Genomic DNA, 24,045 nt, shown 5'->3' on the forward strand with positions numbered 1-24,045 from the left:
TGGCAGCCACCCTGCCCTGCAGCCACTGCCTGCAGCTGCTCAGCGCCTCCTCCCCAGGGTTACACTCATTGGACCCAAAGCAGTTGTCCCAAGAGAGCTCAGCTACACTCCGCTGAAGATAAGGCACTCCTGTGGTTCATCAGCTTCTTAAACACCATTACTCCGGCGTGAGCATTGATTGATTAAACTGGGTAGAACTAACATTCAGTATTTGAGAGGCACACCCTTTATTTTTAAATCTGACTCTTAACCTATGTGTCCAGGAGGCACATGGCTCCTGATGCTTAATTGGAAGCTTTATTCCAGTTTATTAAAGTACAACTTTAATTTATTCTAACATCTAAGGGAGCTTTGTTACATTTGTAACAATGTAACGAGTACAGGATTTTTAATTTATGAAGCTGAGATTTTACTACTACAGTAGTTTTAAAATAAGCATGTACCTGTAATTAGGTGTGTAAGTCTTTCAAATAACGACTTCTGAATTAAATTAATCCTTTATGTAAAATAAAGTGTCTTTTAGACAGCTAATTCCAAACTTCAACAGTACTACAGTAAAGCAAATGAGATATGTTCAGTGGTTGGAGCAAGCACTGTTGAAAGCATTAGTGCTACTGTAGATTTCTAACTGATAGAAATACAGAGAAGAACAAAAGATGGCTCTTCTCAATATTGACAGACTTCAGCAATTCACTCAGGTGAGGTCAAACATAACAACAAATAGCTAATTCTAAAATACAGACACCAGAACAACGTCCAATTCAGTTGGTACACACACACGACACGGCTGTGTGGTTAGACACACTGACCACACCGCTTAGGAAACACTTAACACAAGTAACAGCTCGCTCTGCTCTTTCCATCACAAAACACAGTTTGTCTCTGCATTGCTAAAACAGTACTTTCCCATCTGAGCATCACAACCACATTAAGGGATCGCTGCATCTAAATCCCAAGAGCTATTTAAAATGTTAAGAAAAGTAAAAACTTTCCCCCAAACCTTATATCAGTACACTATGTCCTACCCCTGCCTCTACAGAGTTTTCAAAGCCCCCCTGCTTGTCAGTATTACTAAATAGCTACCTCCGGTAGCCTGCCTCCCTCCTTCCCTGCTACACATCCCTGCCTGCTCCACCTCTGCTTAAATGCTGCTTTACCACTTACCTTCAGACAGGCAGGGTGGTACATCCTATCATTCATTCGCTTGTTCCCAATTTTTAGACAACAGCTCCACTGCTAGAGATCTGAAACCCCTTCCACCATACTCAGTTTACCCTCTGAACAGACTGCCTTCTCTGATTACACCTCACCACAGCCCAAGCCTCCCTCAGGAAGGAAGCGATTACTTAAAAAGTCCACAGACATTTTTGTCCATAACACCACCTAGGAACAGCTGCCGATTGTGTTACTGATCAAGTGCATGTGGCAACTTCTGTACTTCGTACTGACAGACGGAGCTACTGAATTTTATTTCATTCAACTGAAAGCAGTATTACTCATCTGTATATCTACTCAACATCTCTGTTCAACATACACATATGTTATGGTGCCTTTCATGTAGTGGTAGCACCCAACTTCATTTACTTGTTGTCTGGGACAGAATAAAAACACGGTGCATAAATAAGATTGAGCATGAGAAACTGGGAGAATGGCTGAGGCACAACTGGTGAAGGTGCTATGATACAAAGTGATCAGAAGAAATGAAGGACAACTCAAAAGAGAGCAGTGCTGTGAAAGAAGAGTGTCAGGAGGACCTGGCAGGCACCGCTGTGCAGAAAACAGGATGGAGGGTTCCAGGTATAGAAGAAGCTACAAGAGCTGTGGAGCCCGGAGTGGAACACGGACCCAAAAGGTGTACACTTCAACGAGAGGCCCAGGCTTAAGAAGAGACAAGGAGATACTCGAGATGCAAGGAAATGCTGAAAGCAGTGCCAGAACTGCCACAACAGACAGCTAAGAAACGAAAGCCGAACAGCTCACTGCACAGAAAACATTGTCCACCTGCTCCTTTTATTTATTAACACACTCTTTCAAAACAAAGTAAACATCACTTTCTAGAAATGAAGTTGCTGTCATACAAGTCAGTAAAAAAATAAAAAGCATTTTAATTGCAAAGCCTTGCAATGCAATTAGATGCCAACGTGCCATCCAGTACATTCAAAGCATGTACAATTATGTGAAAAAATGGTAATTTCATAGCTTCCTGTCGGCCCTGCTACAAAGTGAGGAAATAAATCTTGGTAAACAGTTTCCTGGGTAGCTCACAGCTGGAAACCAGCAACTTAAATTATGGATAACATGGCACCACAGATAACTGCAGTAGTAGATGTCAGCACTAAAACCTTAACAGAAGATTTCTATGCAGGCAAAAGGATCACTATCAGTTTGAATAGCACGGTTTGGGATCAAACCAATTCACACAGCTTTAATACTATAATATTTAGGTCTTTTGCTTCCTTAGGCTCCTGCTGTATTTTGGCTTTTTATAGAGTTTTTTGTTAAAAAGTTTGTGTTCTATCACACACACCTCTTCATGGATGGAGGAAGGCTGTATCCTCAGCAGAAAGGAGAAAAGTCTCAGTACAAAATGGTAACTCTTGGGAAAGTCCTCTTCTCTGTAGTGAGCCAGATGACCGCACAATCTGAAAAGAAAGAAAGGAAAAAAGAAAGCCCTGAGTTACAAGTGTATTTAGTTAGCATTTTGCAAACATTTACATACACAGTTGCAATTAGAGGAAAATATCAACATTTTATCAAGTGTCTAAACCCCAATTCTGATCCACCATGTCAGTTCTGTCCTAAAAAAAACCCAGCTGCTTCAATTAAAAACCCTTTTATATTCATATGAAGACTCAGGTGCTATTCCCTGCCTAAACCCTATGCATCCTCTCACAAGGTGTTGCCCTGGGATGTGGAGAAGCAGAGCTTCCACTTCCCCTCTGTCTGATTCAGAGCAGCGGTCTTAAATATTCACCAGAACAAGGACTGGAACCCGCCTGTCCCAATTTATGGGCAAGTGTGCTAATTACTAGACTATAGAGTCATTTGCTCACTCCCTCTGGCCCAACACCCATTTACATTTTACCTCAAACTGGAAGAACAGATACACTATTCTGGAGTGCCACGAAAGCCATGGGAGTCGCACTTCAGGGTGCAAAGTCGCAGTTTAAATCCTCCTGAAGCCTGGCAGATCAGAAATCTGAGTGTAGGTCTCTCACACCAAAGCCTGTCCTGCACAGTCCTCACACTACCTGAAAGCCGCCAGCTTGCAAAACCCAAGTTAAACCGCTCATTTCAGCAGTGTCAGAAGAAACCAGCTGACTCCACAACCCACACTAAGCTTTTGTTAAGTTTGAGCTTCATTTATAGGTGCTGTTGGTTGAACCAAACCTGCATTTTTTGGCTAACAGGAATTCAAATCTTTTGTGATGCTCCGGTCTGAACCCTGAGTTTCAGCAACTACAGCTCTTAGGGCAGTCTAGCTGTCTGAGCTCAGTTTTCACTGGGAGGACAGGGAAATTGTACTGGATATTTTCAGGCAACGTGTAATTACATCAACATTATAAAGCACCTATCTGATTAACTGGAGTTACACTTTTCACAAGAGTCCCAAAACACAACCATAAACACACCACTTTGTGCTATTTACACTACGAGCATCTCTAAAGAGCTACAAAATTTCCAATACATGTTTATCTCTGGAAAGTAAGGGAAAGATTCACCTATTTTTCTTAACATTCCTCACACACACTACTTTATCATCTCAAAATAACAAGGGAGATCAAACACCGGATTTGAGTACAGTGAACGCTGGTATGTTTCAGCAGTGGCAACAGTGACAAGAAAGACAAGCCCTGCTCTGGAAGAGCCACGAACAGCTGTCACACCATGAAACGAAGAGCGTCTCTAACAAACAGCTCATCTGGTGGATTCTGACCAGGGAAATGTGTTCCAAGCTTAACATTGGCTTCAATGCTCTGGAAACAATAAGTGGCAATGATGGAATATTGCAGAATTTACACCAGGAGGGTATAAATGCTCACAAAAGAACATAAAGAACATAGCATGACAGTTTCTCAGGACCTATGGCACCAATATGAGGCTGAAGTCGACAGTTTCCTGCCTCACACAATTACTAGTGAGGAGATGTGGTGTCAACACAATGTGCCAGAGTCAAAATGGCAGTCCATGGAGTGGCAATATGAATTTTCCATATGAGGAAAAAGTTGAAGACACATCTCTCAGCAGGTCAAGTGATGTGCACTGTCTATTGGGATAGGAAAGCAGTGATCCTTCTGGATTTCCTGGAACTTGGACAAACCATCACCTCTGACTGCTACATCGCAAGGCTGATGAGGAGAAAGTTCAAACTTCCAGAGTCAAACCAAAGAAGGTAACATTTTTCTTGCAACACAGTAACTCCAGGCCCCACACCAGTTTCAAGACAATGAAGCACATTACCAGTCTAGGTTGGACTGGTACCACTGACCATCTGCATGGGCCAATGAAAGATGGACCGCATGGGCAACATTTTCCTAGTAACAATGCTGTCATTGCAGCTATGAAACAGTGAGTCAGCTTCACTGGTGTAGAGTTTTATGAACGTGGCATGTAGCCTCTTGTTCTTTGCTGGTGAAAATACATGGCTGGTGGTGGTGACTATTTTGAAAACCAGGGTTTGGAGCTGAGAATCGGTTCAAATAGCGTTATTTGCATTCTTTGTATCTGTTGGAGTTTCCATAGAAATAAATAGGAGGTGTTACTTTTGGAGCATCATACACAGCTATATACCTGATCAATTTAGAACTCAGCTTAAAAATAAAAGTTGTAAAGTAAAAGAAAACGTAGAAACGTTTTACCAACCAGTTAACCGCTCTCAGTTTTGCCCACTGAAATACTTCAGCCCTACCACTGAAGCACTCCAGCAGTCCCAGTTAACCACGCTGATTTTTAGAGAACCTGTAAGTCTGTTTTTAGTTCTGTTATACATACATACGCTTGCATGGGATAGAACCTCATGTCTGAGGGAGTAGATGTCATTCTCCAAAGTTAAGTGAGTGTCAGATGTATAATTAATTACTTGCATTGCAAATGATACAATGGGAAATTTAACCGGTAAGAGTTTAAATTCAAATCTCGTTTCGTGAAGGCTAAGACAGTTCGCCATCATCATTTTAATACATTACATATGAAAATGTAGGCTTAAAAACAGACTTTGCATGAAAAGATTATTCACGCAAACACACACTGAAATATCCTCTCATTCAGTGGGTCTGTAAGATTTACGCAAATCTGTGGTAAAAGGATTATTACATCCCCTCCCTTAAAAAAAAAAAAGGCAGAAAAAGCTTCTTATTCATACAAAAGAATGAATCCATACAACTAAGGCTCTTGTAATACAACACTGTGTTTACATTATTCCAACCCATTTCTGTCACGGTGGATATGTGAAAGGCAATGTGAAAAGGAAAATAAAGATAAGCAAATAAATCCACTAAAAAACAACAAAAGGCTGCACACATGTAAAAGGCAGTTATTTTCAAGGGTAATATTTAATCTTTTAAAAATCAGGAATGTATCACTGAGATTTTGTAGGGACCACTGCTCTCCTAAGCGTGACGTTTAGACGCACGTTCAGATAAAGACTTAAGATGTCATTCAGCGCTTATTCAACAGCACACAAATGAAAACTCATTTCACATTAAGGTACCTCAATCTTCAGAAGGAAGGCTACATCCCCTGGCCTATCACTGTCCTTGCTGTTTAGGTCCTTGGAAGTAAATAACTGTACTAAGAAATGGCACGATTGTTCTGATAAGCGCTTAGGTGAAAAAAAATTCTGTAACACCTGTGAAGTCAGGATTTGGGCACATTTCTCCAGTACAGAAAGCCACTAAACAACTTCAAGAGCACAAGAGCTTTCCTGTTCCCAGATTTCTTATGTTGCTTTTCCAGGCTGCTTGCAAAGATAACTCAGATGTAATAGCGTTTGAGCCCATTTCTCACCCAATTACTTCATTCTGAAGTAGACTTTGGAGGCATTACTTGCCGTCTTGAAATCTAACTGCTAATGTGGATTAAAGCCACGAAAAAAGCAGCACGGTGATTTAAAAATAAATTTTCAACACTTTTTTGTGACTTCGAGGAGAGAGGAATGGATGTTTTCTCATTCTCTTAAATGTAACAGCTCCTGAAGTACTGTGAAGAAGGAAGTGGAGTGAATATTTCTACCTAGCTGCTGCTCTTGCCATGTGACTCTAGTTGTTGACAGTCTCATCTCCTCTCTTCTCAAAAGCTCTCTTTAATCACTCTTTGTATTACAATGCCTACTCCCAATCCAAGCCCAAGCACTCTGCACACACTCCCTTCTACAAATGATTTCAACTGTACGTGAACACATAGCTGTGTACACACCCCACATGTCATTTGTAAAGGAAAAAAGAGAGATCTACGTACATACACACACTGTGCTTCACCATCGAGAGGATTTTACAAAATGCAATTAACAGAAATGTAATACTTACTTCTCATTACACAGTTTATCTGTACAAAGCCAATAGTCTGTGTTGATGGCTGTAAGTAAACCATGTTTTTCTTGCAAAATTCCCTTCAGGCTATGCCCATGAAAACAAGACCCATCTGTGTTTTCTTCAGACCAGCTTAACTGAAAACTTGACGGATTTGGCCTTCCTGTAGGTCGCACCGAACCAGACAACTTGCCAAACTGATTTTGCAAGTTCTCAACCATTTCTGTACAAATAGAAATGAGACAAAAAAGATAATAATCCCACAAGGCAGAAACATTAAGTTTTGGAACATTGTTCCGAGCTGATTTGCAAAGAAATAATACGGTATTTGTGTCCTTTACATTTTTTTTTTTAATCCCCTGCAAGGAATCCTGAGAAAGCTTAAAGTTCTGTGCTTTCTCCCACTGTACTTAGCATTCATTTTTGTCATTTGTTTTTGAAGAAAATCTTGAAAAACCATTCAAAATGCCACAGTACCCAACGCCAATAGTATTGGAGTACCACGAAAGCATTCCCTGAGTAAAGCCAGAAAAATCCACCTGATACTGCTGATAATTTTGTTCCTACAGAACACATATGCCTGGATGCCTCCTGCTGTATTTATCTGGCCACGTGCTATCACTCAGCCCAGATACAATGAGTAGTTCCTCACCTATCAGCATTCACAAAGTTTCAAATACAAACTTAAGCTGAAGCTTTTAGCAGCGCAGATTTCAATTGGAAACAGAATTTAAAAACAGACAGAACAAACCAAAAGCCACACCACCTTTCTCCACAGCTAGAGAAATACTTAAAAAAAAAAATATAATACATGAGTTAAGAAAAAACAGTCAAAGTTTTTCTTCTTCTTAATATGGATTTTATAGGGTTTCTCTATTTTTCATTCCCACCCTTTCAGAAGCCCCTGGGAACACCCTTGGGACTCCTAACACCTCCATGTCAAATGTGAGTGAGAATGACAAACTTTCATACTTAACTGATGCTGATGGACAGAAGGGAAAGATGGTGCAGTGACAGATCAGCACACACAACACCAAACCACACACAAAGCCACCAAGCCCTGCTTCCCCAGCATAAAAAGCCAGCTAGAAAACAGCCTTCCTAGAGCTCCAGCTTCTTTTTATGACTCGTATCTAACAATCATTCATAAACTGGAAAAAGGCAAGGAAGATATCTTGAAGTGATCCAGGGAGAGGGATGTCTATCTTTCAAGAGTAAAGATGATGGTTTCAATAAAATCAAGCATAAAAATCAAAGCTGAGGAAGGTTTTTGTAACCTGTATCTTAAATATACGCATATGCCAAATGATAGAAAGGGCAAAAAGCTATCACAGGTAAAGAACAAGAACAGGAAAACTGTCCAGAAATAACAAGCCAAAAGTACAAACTGCATTAGCACCAGAACAAGAGTGGTTTAGGGCACTCTTTGCATAGACATTCTTTGTCTCTACTGTTTGAAATTTGTTTTCAGATGAATTTTGCCTTGTTGAAATGACATGATGTGAGATTCCTGCCTGCAATAGCTCAGTAATCCAGTTAGTCCTTTCCTATCTCAAAGAGAAGAAGATCCAGAAGGAGAATCTAAAGTGGCACAGAATTAATGAACAACAAATGATTCTTCATTTTTCTTATTGATAGGGGAACTAAAGGGCTCCAGAGGAAACCATTTCAGAATAAAAAACAGACCTAAGAATGTTTTTACACAGAATGTGACTTAACTGCAGCATCATCACCCCTACAGAATTTCGAAGCATAAAAACATGACTAAAAACCCAATGCACTCTTGCACAGTAAGTCTAACATGAGTTACTCAAACTAAGCAGGAGTATATAATGAGCTTCGAAGCTCCTATATCAGTCACTTCCAGAAACTGGAGAGTATATAAAGAGAAAAACATCACTTGCCACACTAACATCTCTCTCCCAGCTCCTGTTGCGTATTACTATCAAATACTGATTGAAGAAACTCGGCTTTTATTTAGGCAAATAAAATTCCTGCTTTTGTGTTGCAGTTTCTGTTGGTTTTGTTTGTTTCTGTTTGGTGGATTTTTTGCATCTTTGATTTAAAAAGAAAAACAAAACCCAATCACTGGCAGCCTGGTCTGGTGGGTGCAGCCCTGCCCACTGCAGTGAGTTTGGACTAGATGATCTTTAAGGTCTCTTCCAAACCAAGTCATTCCCTGATTTCTTACAGGTACTTCCATATGTATTAAAATGGACAGACCTTCACTCTGACATGAACAGCCAGCTGATCATGCAAAACCACGTTCAGAGAAATCCTCCTCACTTTCTGTAGAAGACTGCAAAAGTAACTAGCAGAGAAGAGGGACAGAAGGATCTACCCAAGGACAAACCAGAGGATGTATATGTGGAAAGAGAGGAGAGTTGAAAAGCCACGGGAGAACAACAAAAAATGATGAAGAGCACAGTTAAAGGCAGCTGACAGATGAATGAGATGAAGACAAAGTGCCAATTCTGAGATTGCGTTAAGAAGGCTGCAATTTCAGTTAAGCAGGAGGAAAACGTCTGATTGAAGAATTCCAGCCATGGGTTGTAAAATAGTACTACATTCATTTTGCCCAGAGATGAAAGACTGAAGGGAAAGTATTTTAAGATGTAAATATTATTACAGTCAGAATTTCTATGATGGGAAAAGTTGGAGCAGACTTCTGTGCTGGCAGAAAGAGGTGGAGTGTACTCACGTCTTCTCCTAAGGATTTTAGATTTCTTCTTGACTGAATAAAACAGCGGCTTCTCGCATTTCCACAGATACCTACAAGTAAGAGAAATAAAAACTGTTACAAAAAAGAGCTGGAGAAACCATGTAAAATAATAATTTCTTAATTAAGTGGAGCTATTAATATAAGAACAAAATCATCTGTTGTTAACGCCGTTAAAAGCCACCTCCAACACATATGACAGTCTCTTTCTGTATAGATAAATGGAGGCACGTAAGCCCAGATTTGCTGTAATCAGTTAATTGTTCAGTTGTATAAGCTACTTTATCACAGAAAGTGTTTAATTAATATGTTGGATAAATGTCATGTCTGTAAATAGAAAATTAAGATATGGATGAAATCGCTTTGTTCACCTAAGAGTGCTGAATGGAAACATGGAGCAAATTCTAAACTTTTTTTTATCTTCTGTAAGGGTCAGGATTTCACTTAAAATCATCTACCTTAATATTATTATTATCATTACCAAGTACTTAAAAATCTCTTACTTGGCTTTTTCTTCATCCAGTTTTTTTTGCTCCACATCCAAGGTACATTTTATAACCTTGTACCACTTTTTGAACTCGAAATATGGACCACCTGAATAAAACATTCATGTTTTAATTTTAGGTTGTGAAGCAGTGAAAGAAATGTGATACACAGAATGTGGTCATCATGCAGTTGGACTCCGCATCTCCTGTCTGCAGGCAAATCTTAAATTTCATCTGCTTATAGAAAACATACTGAATCCAACATTTCTGTAAGATAGAGAAAATGAAAAGCAGAAATGCAGGAAAGGAACAGCATAAAAGGTGGGATGAAACGCCTCTGCTCAGAGCATGTTTCCTAGTTTTAGACAAGTCAGTCCTTCTCCCTCCTTTCTGAAAGTTAAGTGTAATTACTACCTGAGCTAAATCTCCACAACACTAACTGGCCTTCCTCTGTTTGAAATCTGACTTCAAGGAATTAATGAAACTGTAGAAGCTTAGTTTTAAACAAGTTCTGAAGCTCAGATGTAGGAGGTGAAACTGTGTCAATCCCCCACCATCCATCCTGCTGCCCATGAGATGATGCAAGGCAAGAAGCATTATTCAGACAATTGTATTCACTGCGTATCAGCGTCCCACATATTTTGAGCACAGGATTCTCACTCACTGATATGCGAACAAATACGTACCAGTGCATGCAAAAATGTTAAGGCTCAAGGCCTTCCAGCAGCGTGTTTATCATTGATACTCCAAAGAGGCACAGGATTGAAGTAGATCAACAGGGTACAATAAGTGTAAGAACTGCAAACAGAACTATGGCACAGGGTACATTTAAATAACCAACTCTTATTATCCGTGGGTGTATTATCTGCATTGTGAATTACCCAGGCTTTGCATTTCCCCATCACCCCAGCTGCACTGCATGGATGCTTGCATCACGTTCATTTCTAAAGAGCTAGCTGGCAAACTGTTCTGAAGGTGAATACGTTGTTCTTATAAGCAAAGTTCTGTACATTTTCTGTGTTTCTGCTATTCAAGTTATCCTGCCACGAGAGGCCTTACAAACTAGAGCTATAGGTGGCCTCAAATGGACAAACAAAGGTAAGAAAGATCCTTCAGTAGTTATTAAAATGCAATGGATAAAATTCTGTTTCAAACTCCCTACACAGAGGGTGCTGGGAGGTTGGTCCATGGGAAGAAAAGAATTTTTGTATTTACTTTAATAAAAATTATTCAACATCTGTCGCAAGGAAGCCTGCTGTCAGGGACATGACACTAACGTTCACCTGGCTGGTACTGCTAGTCCTGCATTCACATGGCTGAGTCAACTGGCAAACACACAGCTCTGTGATGCACTCACACATACACACATGCCTCAATCACATTTTACTTGAGCATAAACAGCATCGAGTGTGTGTGCAGTCTGCAGAACGTATACTCACACACACGTGAGGAAGCTACAACCGCCTACTGCACAGCTTCCAGGCTGTCTTGAAAAACTGTAGGAGCTGAAATATTTTATATAGTGAAAAAAAAAATTCTAGAGAGAGGATAGTTGTACTGAAAGTACAGCTAGCACACCCTGGATCTTTACAATGCAGCATCAGCCATTATTTATCTGAGCACATTAAGCTTGCAAGAGTGCCGGGGCAGTGCTGAGCTCTGGCACTGATCAGTGCCCAAACAGAACACTCTCACATCAGCTGCCTGCTGCCACTCCAACAGCTGAAGAATGGGGACAACAGAACACAGCACATGAATTGTTTTGCACCAGCAGATTTCAAAGGAGAAAAAGTGGGCAAAGAGTGAGCTGTTAATTGCTAAAGGCAACGAGACTTATTAATAAGAGAGAAACCCTATTAAGACATTAATAGCTTTGAGCCTCAGCTTGCAAGCAGTTGTGCAACTTCTACTCGGGTCACTGCTGCAAAAGTTTTCAAGGGAAATAAAAACGAAATAATAAGATCTGAAGTAAGTTGGAATCTCCACTTAAAATGAGAATTACACGTTTTAGTTGTCAGTGGGGACCGTCTCTAGATACAGAGATGATGATGCATTCATGTATGACTAATGGTCATTTTTGTTATTGACATAAATGTAACAGAAGGGCAAAAATGAACCAAAAAAAAAAAAAGGATGTGAGGCTTAAAACATAAATCACTGCAACACATCTTTGATCTTGTCTTCAGCTGTGATCTGGATAAGGTCACAGAGGATCTTCCTGAGGATTTCTAATCTTTGATTTGGTCTTTCTGCCCTCAAAGAACTACGTTCACACCATTATCTTTTCTATCTTAATTGCTGCTAGCTTTTCCACACTCTCTCAGGATTATTTGGAAGAAGAAAATAGATTACATCTCAAATATGTTACACACTAAGACATTTTATTTAACAAGACTAAACAAGTTTGGATTTTATCATATATGTGGTTGGATGCCCCTAATAAGTATCTGCTATTTATGATCAAAGTGCATTCCCACTTTACGAGGTAACCATTCACCTTCACCTAACATGCAGAAAAAGGAGAGGAGAGCAGGGAAAAGCAGAAACATATCCAGTAAAGTATGTACAAACTTCCCTATCCTTATATTATTCTTAGGTATCACTCAGAATTAAGCAAGTAAGCCGAAACAATTTTGTGTGAATAAAATCCCATTGTCTTTGAAGAACTGCCTGAAAAGAATAAATGACAAAATCACTCTTCAACTGTCAGTAGGATTAAGACTTTCCAAGCCTGATTACAAAGTTATTTGGTTTAGAAAATCCTAAGGCTGCTTCTACTACAATATTTATGTACCTTCACCTTCTTTGTTATTTTTCTTTCTTTCTGAAGAGAAGTCTGAGAGCAACCTGGAAGAAAGAAAGGAATAAAGCTCAGATCCTTCTGTAGACCCAAACGCTGCAATTTTCACATGAATTTCAAATGCGGCTGACAAAAACACACCCCAGTTCTCCTTCCAGGTTTCAGCTTCAAACTGCTGATTTGTAAGAATAAGTAACATTCAAAGTCTAAAATGCCCTCAAGTTCACATTTCATGCTACTGAACAAAATACTACAATTTCAACATTATTGAAGAAAGGCTCATCAAAGAGTTATTTACACTACAGGAAAGTTTGGGCTTTGTTAGAGAGCTGCCTACATACTTACCACTCATAGTGATCATCTAATAAAAACAGTAACTTTAGAACCACCACAATAACTGCTGCTGCAAGGACATCATATTTCACTTTCCTTGCTGATTTATTTCCAGGCGTGAGAGTCAGGAAATCCGCCTCTCCCATGGAAGTCTTTTTGACCACGCGACAAGTCCAGTTGTGCAATTCATCTAGTCAATACAAAGCAGAATATAAAAGGAGTACGTTGAAAGAAGCTAAAAATACTTCTGCAGTGCAAAATAGTGGTCATTAGAGGAAAACACTGCTCCTGTCTTTTGGAACAATTAGCCGTCTTTCTCAGGCTGAGCAGCATTTCGAGATGTTTTCATAGATGGTAGGTAATCTTTGTGGTAATTAAAATAAAAATGATTGACATACATTCACAGGAAAAAAGAATAAACTTTTAAAATATTGTCTAATGTTATTCAAAAGATGGCATTATGTCATCCTCAACTTTGTTCCGGGAAAGTAAATCTTAAATCTATATACCTAATAACAGTTAAACTCTAATTTCTAAAAAAACCAACAAACCCAAAGCCAAAAATCTGTCAACCCTCTTTTTTTTTCTGTCTGTCAGCTTTAAACAAATGTGGGATCGGAGCCAGGCCATCGCAGCACCAAGAGAAGCAGGGGCTGCTTAAAGAAGCTTCTGGGCACGGAGCCCAGCATGCTGGGCACAGCAGCACCGGGCACAAAGCAGACGTTCAACCTGGAGCTGACCCTGTAAGAGCTAATTGCACCTGCTGCCATGGTTTGTAGCAAACCTATACAGCTGCGGCTCCGAAAGCAGCAGCACGCTGTCCGTACAGCCCTGTGTTACTCCACGCTTATTTTTCACAGATACAAATCCCCCAAATTTCTCACCGTTCCTGTTCAGCAAGAAATACAGGTGGTGATTACATCACCGTTGGATTCCACAAAGGTTAGCAACGTATGACTAAGTACAATCTTAATCCATCTCTACTTTGTATTCTCTTGCTGCTTACAAAGAGCTCACTACAAACCAGTATTTAATCCTCTCATACATAACAGTGGAAGGTAAGTAAAATCTGAAAAGTATAAAAGCACTTCCAAAACAAACCTTCCTGTGACAGCTGCTGATACACTTTCTTGTACTTTCAATCATTCAGGCTACATTTTCACTGTTATTCACTGTCCTGAGAAGCAACGCCAATTCATTTTAGGAGTTGAAACAGCAACAATCATCTTTTTTTCCATTTATAAAAAAGAAACACAAACCATTCACACACAGAAAGTAACAACCAAAACAAAAAGATACTTCTATGTGACAAAAAGTTCAGTAAGCAAGGAAAGAGTAAAGGACAATAGATTCTTCTCTTCTACTAACTTCCAAAGGGCATTCAGAACCTTATTTCTCTGTAATTTACCTGGAAATGCCACATTTTTAGCCTCTCTTTTCTAAAATGAAATCCCCAAACTATTAATTGTCAGAATGCTTTTTAGGAAAAAAATCTCAATTTACAGGCTATTTGTCTGCAGATGTCATCTCCAGAGACAGCAGCAGGGCAGTTCAGCAGATGCTGCTCACAGACTGGCAGTCATCGGTCTTCCTTTGGTAGGTCAATATTCAACACTTCATTTTAGAATAAAGAAATATACTTCATACTTACGCAGCGCGTTCTGTCAAACCTAAACCAGACCAACCAACCAAGTGAGACAAGCTGTTTTCTCACACAGCATCACTCATTAGTACTAAAATTATTGCTGATACACAGTATCACAGAACACGTGTTCAATATTGCATATTATGCTTCCATTCCGTGCTGAACTTCATGAACCCCTCATCTAGAGTTACTAAACCAGGTGACTTCCACTAGGAGCTCTTAGTTCACATCACTACTGAAAGATGTGAAACAAAGCATCCACTCAACAGCCTCAGAGAGTCAGCACCAGAGAGCACTGCATATCTGGGCCTTCAGTACCTACTTGGATGTTTGATGGAGGCACTTCCTATAGAAATTACCTTTCAGTTCAAGCTTAAGCATGTATAAACTAAAAGGAAAAGAGGAGGCACTTTTAAGAGGAGTAATTTAAGTCTTTTTGCTGGGATTTAATAAACCGAAGAAAAACTTATCGGTTCAGGTTAAGGAAAATATTTACCAGGTAAATTAGCTTCCATCAAGTACTTCATGCACAACACATTTGGATGCAGAAAGCAGTTCTCTGTTATATCTGGAAAACGAGGCAGGTCTAAAAATGCTGCAAGTTCGACCATTTTATTGTAGACTTCTTCATATACAGGCCATGACTGCAAAACAGAGTTAAGAGTGTGTTATGTATTTGTGTTGGTGTATTTGTTATTAATTTTAATAATGAATTTTCTATTTTAATACAGAAACACTGCATTCTTTCAGCACTCTGCATGACTGAACACACGTGCGAGAATGGAGCCAGACTGCAGTACTGCAAAGAGAAACACTGGCTACTTTTAAAGCCCGTAAAATGCATATAATGCCAATAAAACATTGCTGTTCAGACTGCTGCCAAGCCACTGCCCTCTTAGTGAAGGGATCAATACATTTCCAGACACTCCAAGACTGAAAATGCATTTAAAAACAATAATTAAATAGAAGATGAAATGTCTTAAGAGGTAAGAGATAACAGAATCAGAATGGGTGAGGCTGGGAGGGAGACTACCTGATCCCAGCGCCCTGCTCAGCTCAGCTACAGCAGGTTGGCCAGGACCGTGTCCCGTTGGATTCTGAGCATTTCCAAGGATGACAATTACCTACAACTGCGTGGCTGACCTGCTATTCCAGTGGTTCACTACCTGCACTGCAGAAAACAATATATATATTTCTTATCATTAAATGGAATTTAATAGCTAATAGTGATGACTATGTTGAAAAATAGTGTTTTGTAACTGAGCATCTACTTTATCTGTGTTATTATGCTCCACTGCAATTTCCACAGAAATAAATAGGAGACATTACTTTCAGAGCAACTAAGTACTTTCCTTTAATTGGAATTTAGCAGAGGCTTACACGTTGCACACAGATTCAGAACTTCCTTGATCAATAATGAATTCAGGGTTTTATATGAATTCCGGATTTTATAGACCAGACTGAGATCAGAGCAATCACGTTTATGACAACAGTAAGACTGAAGTAATGTCTTTTTATCCAATCATTTGCTTTCCTTTCTTTAATATAAGCTATGTAGCCAATGTTCACATTTTATAGTTTTGGAGTGTTACCATACTTTTTTTTTTTTTTTTAAGTGCTCTCCCCCCAGACTGCAGTTAAGACTTGCTTAATTGCATTAATAAATGCTTAAGTAAACGAATAACCCTGCTGTCACTATTACACATGCCAACCTCTTGTAACAGTTAGGAAGTTGTTCATTAGATTTTCTAAACGGTGTTAAAAAGTGGCTTAGGCTTCTACATGACTATCTTGAGAAACAAGAAAAACACGCATTGCCGGACCTCTGCAAAAGCTCCGGCTCACCGTGCTTCCCTTCCTCTTAAAAGAGCAGCCGTTAATTGAATACCAAAACAAAACCTGAAGCCGATTTCGCCTTTCTCCAGTGTATTTGGAAAAATAATGAAAGTCTCAGGCGATTCAAATAAAAGCATCGCATAAGTAATGCTCCTAATTAGATACAAAGGAAATGCGTTGGATGAACAGCAGCTGAATTAGTAGCTCCTTAATAGCACAGCACAGATGACAATAAAGACACTGAGAATTCAGCCATTTGAAGCATTCCCATTCTCAAACACTGAACAGTGAAGTTATCCGAAGCCTAAATTAACCAAGAGCTGCTTTAAGGTGTATAGCCCTTAATTTGAGGTCCTATCACTTTTTATATGAGCTTTTCTCACTATATCGGGCTAAGGAGGCAGCCCTGGGTTCCAGGTCCCAGGGACAACATGAGCTATCATTTGGCTCATTTTAAAAGGGTGTAAACAAACAGACAGTTATCAATTTATGTTCATAAAGAGATGTGAACACAACTGGGACACGTGGCTCTAGGACACACTAATCCACCACAGAGACCAACCAAATCAATTACTGCTTCCCAAGGCTTAGCTCTCAAGCTCCACATGCACAACTGCACAACTCGTGCCTCTACAATGCAGAGCTGAGTTACAACAAAGCAAAATGAATGGAACCCTGTGCTTCCAGGAACACACAGCCATCGCCTGAGCTTTGGGCTGCAGGTGTAAGCTGAACCTAACAGATCACATCCCAGCAAGACACATCACAGCAAAGAGCTGGAAGGCTTGAAGGTTAGGACTGAAGAGACCAGAGAGCATTTCTAGCCCTGGAAATTCTTATCTGTCACCACATACACCTGCCTAATTCTGAAGGAGGTCTGATTTCATACAGCAAATCCCTTATGCTGCAAAATCTTGTATGAACTGGGAGGGTTAAAACAAACAGAACACCCAAATTCCACACAACAAGCACAGTAAATACCAGAACGATACTAGGAAAAAGCAAAATACAGCAAAGCAGCAGCAGTCAGAGCCACAGACCAACACCATAGCTGAGGCTCAAAGGGAGCCAAGGAAGTCATCTGGTTCAATTGTGGACCAACTGGGTCCAACCTAGAGCAGGTTGCCCAGGCCTACACCCAGGTAGCCTCCAAATTGATAAATTTTATCACTTTCTACCTAGCTATGCATCTTTTCCACCAAAACAAACGAACGAAGTGATAAAACAAGCTGCAAAAAAAAAAAAAAACCAACAAAAAACAACCCAAAACAACAAATCAACTAGGAAAGCAAGTTTCAGAGCTGGGGCTTCCTTTCAATGAAAGCAAAGCCTCCAGCAGCTCATGGTTAAACCCCAAGGTAGGAGTCCTTGGACAAGAGGGGATTAGGCCACACGCCACACATTCTCGAAGTACAACTTTCACGTACCCAATCACAAATTAAAAGATTTTGCATTACTTATTTGCAGTTGTGTTTCTGTGCTAAATATTAGGACAACTCCCCAGTCCATCAGCACATGGAGTTACTAAGCTCTCACTTTGTTTCGAGAACCTGGGAAACACTCCACATATAAAACTCAGTTACAAACCCTTGAGGGCACTTAATAATTTCAGGAAGACTGACAGAAAACCCTTTTAAAGTCATGCCATCTGATAGCCCTTTCAGGTGTTTCGCAAGCTGGAATTTCTTCAAGACTGATCAACAATGCTGACAGAGCCCATAACTCGTCCAGAATGGGTACAGAGGTTACTGAGAACTTCTCTTAACAGCATTGTCTTGAAAATCTTTTGTACCTCATTCTCACACATGACAAACAAGGTAACTTCAGGTCTTCTACAGAAAGCAGCGTGGAAGATTACTACTACTTTATGGTTTTCTTTTTTCTCTCTGCCCAACTCCAGCTTTGCATAGGAAGAAGAATACATAATGTTTAGTTGGTAAAGATGTATCTAGTATAAGATTTTCATTATAATATACACTCATTACACTATTTAAATTAGTTGCATTTATCGTTCAAAATTACATGAAATTTTTCACTCATGTTAGAAAAGAACCACCCGGTTTTCAGAAGCAGGTGAGCCAAACTATTAACATGATAATCAGATCACAGCAGCAGGTAATTGTTTTGGGTGAGCCAAGATTGCAGCCTCTCCTACTTGTTTGGACAGTATCAGGATGTTGCTGATCAACAAGTAGAAAACAGTATACAACTGGCTGACTTTCTAGATTCACTTGCAGGCTCCACAGCTTCTTGTTTCAAATGTGGTCTAACCGACTCTCTTCTTAGATGGCTGTATAGACAGTTTTCACCTCCTGTATCAGGACAAGAAACCAGGAGTAATTACTTATATATTCACAGTTCTGTTTATATTGTTGTGAACATGTTCTATCTTTCTGAAAAGAATCGAAGAGTTGTTTCAAATCTTTTATATCTTTTTCTTTTTCCCTATTGTACTCCTTTCCAGTACTTTTCCCTAGTACAGTTTCCTTCATCATCCATTTAATCACAAATTTCCCAAAGATTCTTTTCTTCCCATACCTGCATGTTTTCTGAGGCTCTATCTTCACCTGTGCTGCTTGCATTCAGTAGCAGACATCCTTCTATGAGATTCCTTTAACAGCCATTTAATTCTGGAATCTACTTCCCTTTTTCATTATTGGCTTTTTATAGGTTGTTGGGGATCTCTGAAATTTAGTCTAGATATGCTTGGAATTATCTGAATATCAGCAAACCTCATCACTTTCAAGAAGACCGAGTCAGTCTAGCCTGAATTTGAAAAACTGCGTCAAATTTCTCGAGAAATGGACTAAGAAAGGGGTTTAACCTGAAGATTTGGAAAACATCCAGTTACGAAGCTTGGATAAGAGTGTATGCAACAGAACCCAGAAGCTGGTTCACTAAAGCAAGGCACGTCCATAAAACAGAAGATATTTAGTTAAAGTTAATAAGCCCATCAGAGTACTACAAATGGGCACTCCAAGAGGGTACTCAAATGTGTGTAAACACCTCTGAACAAAGCCTGCGTTGAGACATACACTGCCAGGAACCAAGCTAGCTTTAGAACTAGCTAAGGTGAAATGAGCTATCACAGCAGTCAAGCAAGTGCTCTGCAGAGCCTGGCACACTGTGCTTTGCTTCTGCTACTCAGCTACTTCAGCTGAGCTGCATTCGTTCTCTGGAGCAGAAAGCTGTCCTCCCCTCCTTGGGTAGGATACAGCCCACCAGGCTGCACAAAGAACTGCCAATAAAGGCAATAAACAAATCAGCTGTGAAATGTACACCCAAACTAGTATTTAATGCTGAATGACCTTGTGACCTAATTGTTATGTGATACCTAACGTGATCGGAAAGCCCAAACTCCTAAGATGACTGAAGTTCATTTCCCCATGCTGGGGTCCTGCCCTCACCAATCCACTATTCTTGTGCACTTGTACTAATCTGGCTGCCCCACTCAAATACTCACCAACAAATCTTACTGATGGATATTTTTTGTGTCTCTTTTTCCCCCTTCTGCATAACATCTATCTGCCTCATCATCACCCCACCTGCAGCAGCATGAAATTACTGCAATAACCATCACATGCAAATTAAGTGCACTTTAATGTTTTACCACTAATAAAACCTTCAGAAATAGATAACATTCTTTTCCCACCTAAGTGAGGTGGCCAAACTAAGGTAGAGAGCTGTGTTGCAGTTAGACTCCATGCAGAGTAAAGCTAAATTCTGTATGAACAGTTTCTTTGCTGGAGTACAGGGTATATACCAGAGACAAAGGCCATTTAGAGGATGGGGACCATTACCACTGCTGTTCAAAACTGTCTCAGTCTCAAATTGCTGGTGCACGTGAAAGGATTCCAGGGAGAACCACTGCTCCCTCATCCCTCCCTAGGTCATCATCGGAAGCAGAGGACCAGATTCAATTGGCACTGAGCATGGCTTGGTACCACCATTTTAATGTGGATGAAAGGAGCAGATGCAGTTCTTCAAACACTGATATCCATGAATCATATACAGATGCTGATGTAACAGCAAAGGGTGTGCCTGGAATTATTAAAAGGGAACCAAATGACAGGAAGAACAAAGGCAGGTGAAACTGCTACAGTTCCATTTGTACAACTGCTGAAAAATACATCGCGTGCAACAGTTCTGTTAGGAAAGGCAAGAGACACAGGATATGCTTGAAGTTGCTACTGAGGATTGTTGTAGAGAAAAGATCCATTTTAGAAGAGGGCTCAATAAACAATGTTTACACATTGAGAGAATTAATTCTAGGCGTGCTAGGATATTTGACTGCATGGGATTGACGCAGGCAGTTTTTAATCAAGGAATGGTACGTGAATGATGAGCCAGCAACCTACATGCAAGAGAAAGAGCTAACTGAGCATTCAGCACAGATCACGAAACCACACAAACATAGGGGCTGGAGATCATCTAGTCTAACCCCCAACAGTGTACCTTTACTGAAAAAAAAAGTTGTTTGGCTCTATTGCAGGCTTTTTAATATCCTACTTGTGCCTTGTTCATTAGGCAGGTTCCTGGCTAAAGTGGTTTTTGAATAAATGAGTTTCAATATTATTAAACCAACAGGGAGACGTGTATGAATGTTGCTCTGCTCATGCTCAAGTTAAATCTGAGCAACAAATATTTTTCTAAAAAATGTGGTCTTTCTATAAATGGAGAGAGCAATCCAGCAGGGAACTGAACTGTCATAAACATATTGAGCTACAGGACTTCAGGAACAGATTTTATTGAATTTCATAAATATTTTAGTAGGTTTGTTTTCTTTCTTCATTAAGTAATGCTTGAAGGCAGGTATGGACAAGCTAGAGTTTCTGTTACACAACAGCAAGCTCCCGTGATAAACTTGATTACAATAACCCTTTCAGCAGTGAACTTCCTCCTCAGCTTTTTTTTTTTTAAATAAAAGCCTCGCCCTTGATTCTTTCCATTCTGCACTATTCTTTTTTTTGTGAGCGAGTAGTACATGCACCTGCTAAAAGTGAACAAGAATACAAAATTACAAAGAAAGAAAGAAAGAAAACAAATAACAGAGAGAAGGAATCCCCCCAAATTAAGATTACAGAGTATGGCAAAAGCACTGCAGACCAAAGCAGGAATTGCTGCTTGTTTTGGAAAGTAAAAGCAGCATGGCTGATTAGCAGAATTTGTATGGCTGGAATTCTCTCTTAGAAGATTTTTAAAAATAAACAAGAATGACTGGCTTCTGTGTCAATTTGAATTCCTTCAAGAGCTGCCATTAAAAACAAAAATCAGAGGGCTCATTCAAATTTCAACTGGGAGAATGGGGATCCTTCCACATCAGACAAAATGGGATTTTGCAAAAGGACCTCAGTAAATAGTTTTAGCTCAGCTACAAACAAGCCTAGGGGGTGCAAATCCCAGAAGCAGAAAGCTGCTGTCATTATGACTGAACACTCTGGAAGAAAACAGAACGAATGTACTGACCTGCATTCATGAGTTAATTCATCGATTTCATCAGCAATTCCTCACTTTGACTCAGACTCAAACTAAAATATAAACACACAGTGCACCAAAATCCAGGCTGCAAAACAATCCCAAGGGCAGTGGTTTCCTCAGAGATGTGTGATGACTTGAAGTCATGGGTATTAGCCAGGATCAGATTATGAAGTGGTACGAAATCCTTTTGAATAGGCAGCGTGAAAGAAAAACTTATTAAACAAGGTGACAGCTCCACAGGGTTTAGGAAATCTTGAGGGTTACTCATGGCAGTACCCCAGGTGCACAGTGGTGCCTTGGGAAGTCTCTCCATCCTGGGGTCCCAACAGTAAGGCAGCAGCAGTGCCCCGTTACCCCCGGCCTGAGCAGAACAGCCACCACAGCACCTGATGGGCACCCAAGGACAAAACAGAGCAAATGTTCTGCAGCTGTGCTGGCTTTACCTAGCACGTGCTAAAGCAGGCTTAAACTCCCACGTTAGATGAAGAAAAGGAAAAGACAGACAAGCAGCTCATGACTTTCTGTGCATTAAACTGCAACACTATCTTGTTATAGAAACAGTAAGCGATTAAATGATTAATAGCTACGCCCTAGCACACTTTGCAAATACCTTCAGTAATTCCTAAAATCTGCACACTCAACTTTATAATCTTAGTCACAATTCAAAGACGTGAAAGTAAGACTGTATTAGTGTAATCTGTTCACAAATCCAAGACCTATGCTTATCTTAAAAGCCAAAAAGAAACAAACAGAAGGTTGTTTAGAAGTATTAGCAGTAACGTGTTAAAATACCTGTCTCCCAGAAGACCCACTATTTACCCTCACTTTTTCTCTTTTACCTTATCTTTCTCACTTCTACCTTGTCACATTTTTAGGCCAGATTTTGTGCCATTGTTCTTTCCTGCTCCTAGCGTTGGGAAGAAAAGTAGCTGGTTTTCATTAATTATCTCACAAAGTTTCACCATCCCAAAAAAGTTTCTCCAGAGCACAAAACCCACAAATTGAAACCCTAACTTTAATCCCAGAACAGCAACAAAAAGTGGCTGTACCACTTCTATCCAAGAAGATCTATTTAGCCTTGTGTCCAGCAGCAAGCAAGACAGATGAGTGGGAAGGAATTTAAGAGCTAAGTAAGCCACAAGGACACCTTCCCAATTTTTTGTCCAGCTTCACACAGTTTGTGGCTGAGCCAACACTTACTAGTTCTGCATGCCTTTTCTTCTGTGGGCCTTGTCCAGTCACTCTCTGACCCTACTAACACCCAGAATGTCTGACAGCAATAAGTTCCACCAATTATCCACAAGATGCAAAAGAAAAATTCTCTGCTGTTTGATTCTGAACCAGCAGACTAGCAAATTTTGTCTGGTGCTTCCCAAGGAGCAATACTGGGAGAGATTCAGAATGGCTGCCGTCTGAACAAAATAAAACCATCACCATTCTTTAACTTGAAAGGTAAGTAGATAAACTGAATTGTTTCTTGCCTAGGAAACCTGTATCTGCTTTTGATCATTTTTGTCACTCCACAAATCTTGTTCTCCTGGGATTTTTTTTTTTTTTTGAGAGAGGGTAAGAAAAACAAAACAACCAAAACAAAAAGAAGAAAAAAAACCAACAAAAGAAACCAACCAACCAAATCAGAAAACACCCCAAAACCAACAGCAGCACAAAAACCAAAAACAAACAAACCAACAAATCAATCCAACCAGAATTCGGTAGCGTGAGGAGTATGAGGGATTTATACATTAACAATGCTTCATTCTACAGTTCCTTATTAGAAGTCAGGAATTACTAGAAAATAATTCTAATATAGCTGGACTAAAACAGCTGCATGCTTGAAAACACCATGAAGGAATTGTAGAAACCCGTATAATTAAGATCATGCAGATATTTAAATTAAGGTTGGTACATGAACATAACATTGATCATATCAGCTTCCAGAGAACATTAAAACATTTCTACTTGAAAAAAAAAAAACTTCCTATTAGACAGACTTAATGGGTATTTCTGTTGATTCAGATACACCTTATGGGTGTACTTGGACACAAAGCAGATACTGGTGAAAAAAATATATCTCTACTTGATTGAAGCTTGTGGGTCAATGAATCACAGTCTTTTCTTAAAGAAGAGCAAAAATTAAATGCAATGCTTGCCCACTGTGATCTTTACCCACTATAATGATGCCACACAAAAAAAACAAAGCTTGTACTCTATCTTGTCTTTTA

General features: G+C 39.8%; 1 protein-coding gene across 2 annotated transcripts in view; it reads right to left on the reverse strand.

The window, feature by feature from the left end:
* Positions 1-1,991: 1,991 nt before the first annotated feature.
* TAF1B (TATA-box binding protein associated factor, RNA polymerase I subunit B) overlaps positions 1,992-24,045 on the reverse strand; it is a 44,411-nt gene continuing 22,357 nt past the window's right edge. Inside the window, exons 9-15 of one of the 2 annotated variants that reach the window (XM_052680916.1) lie at positions 15,006-15,153; positions 12,877-13,054; positions 12,532-12,578; positions 9,750-9,840; positions 9,229-9,299; positions 6,525-6,750; positions 1,992-2,642 (exon numbers count right to left, since the gene is read on the reverse strand). In XM_052680916.1, coding sequence (XP_052536876.1) covers positions 2,441-2,642; positions 6,525-6,750; positions 9,229-9,299; positions 9,750-9,840; positions 12,532-12,578; positions 12,877-13,054; positions 15,006-15,153 — 963 coding nt within the window. In that variant the 3' untranslated portion in view covers positions 1,992-2,440. Of the gene's footprint in view, positions 2,643-6,524; positions 6,751-9,228; positions 9,300-9,749; positions 9,841-12,525; positions 12,579-12,876; positions 13,055-15,005; positions 15,154-24,045 lie in introns of both variants that reach the window. The other variant, XM_052680907.1, reaches the window with a different exon arrangement.

Source organism: Tympanuchus pallidicinctus, unplaced genomic scaffold, assembly GCF_026119805.1.
Source record: "Tympanuchus pallidicinctus isolate F22 unplaced genomic scaffold, pur_lepc_1.0 scaffold1, whole genome shotgun sequence".
NCBI lineage: Eukaryota > Metazoa > Chordata > Aves > Galliformes > Phasianidae > Tympanuchus > Tympanuchus pallidicinctus.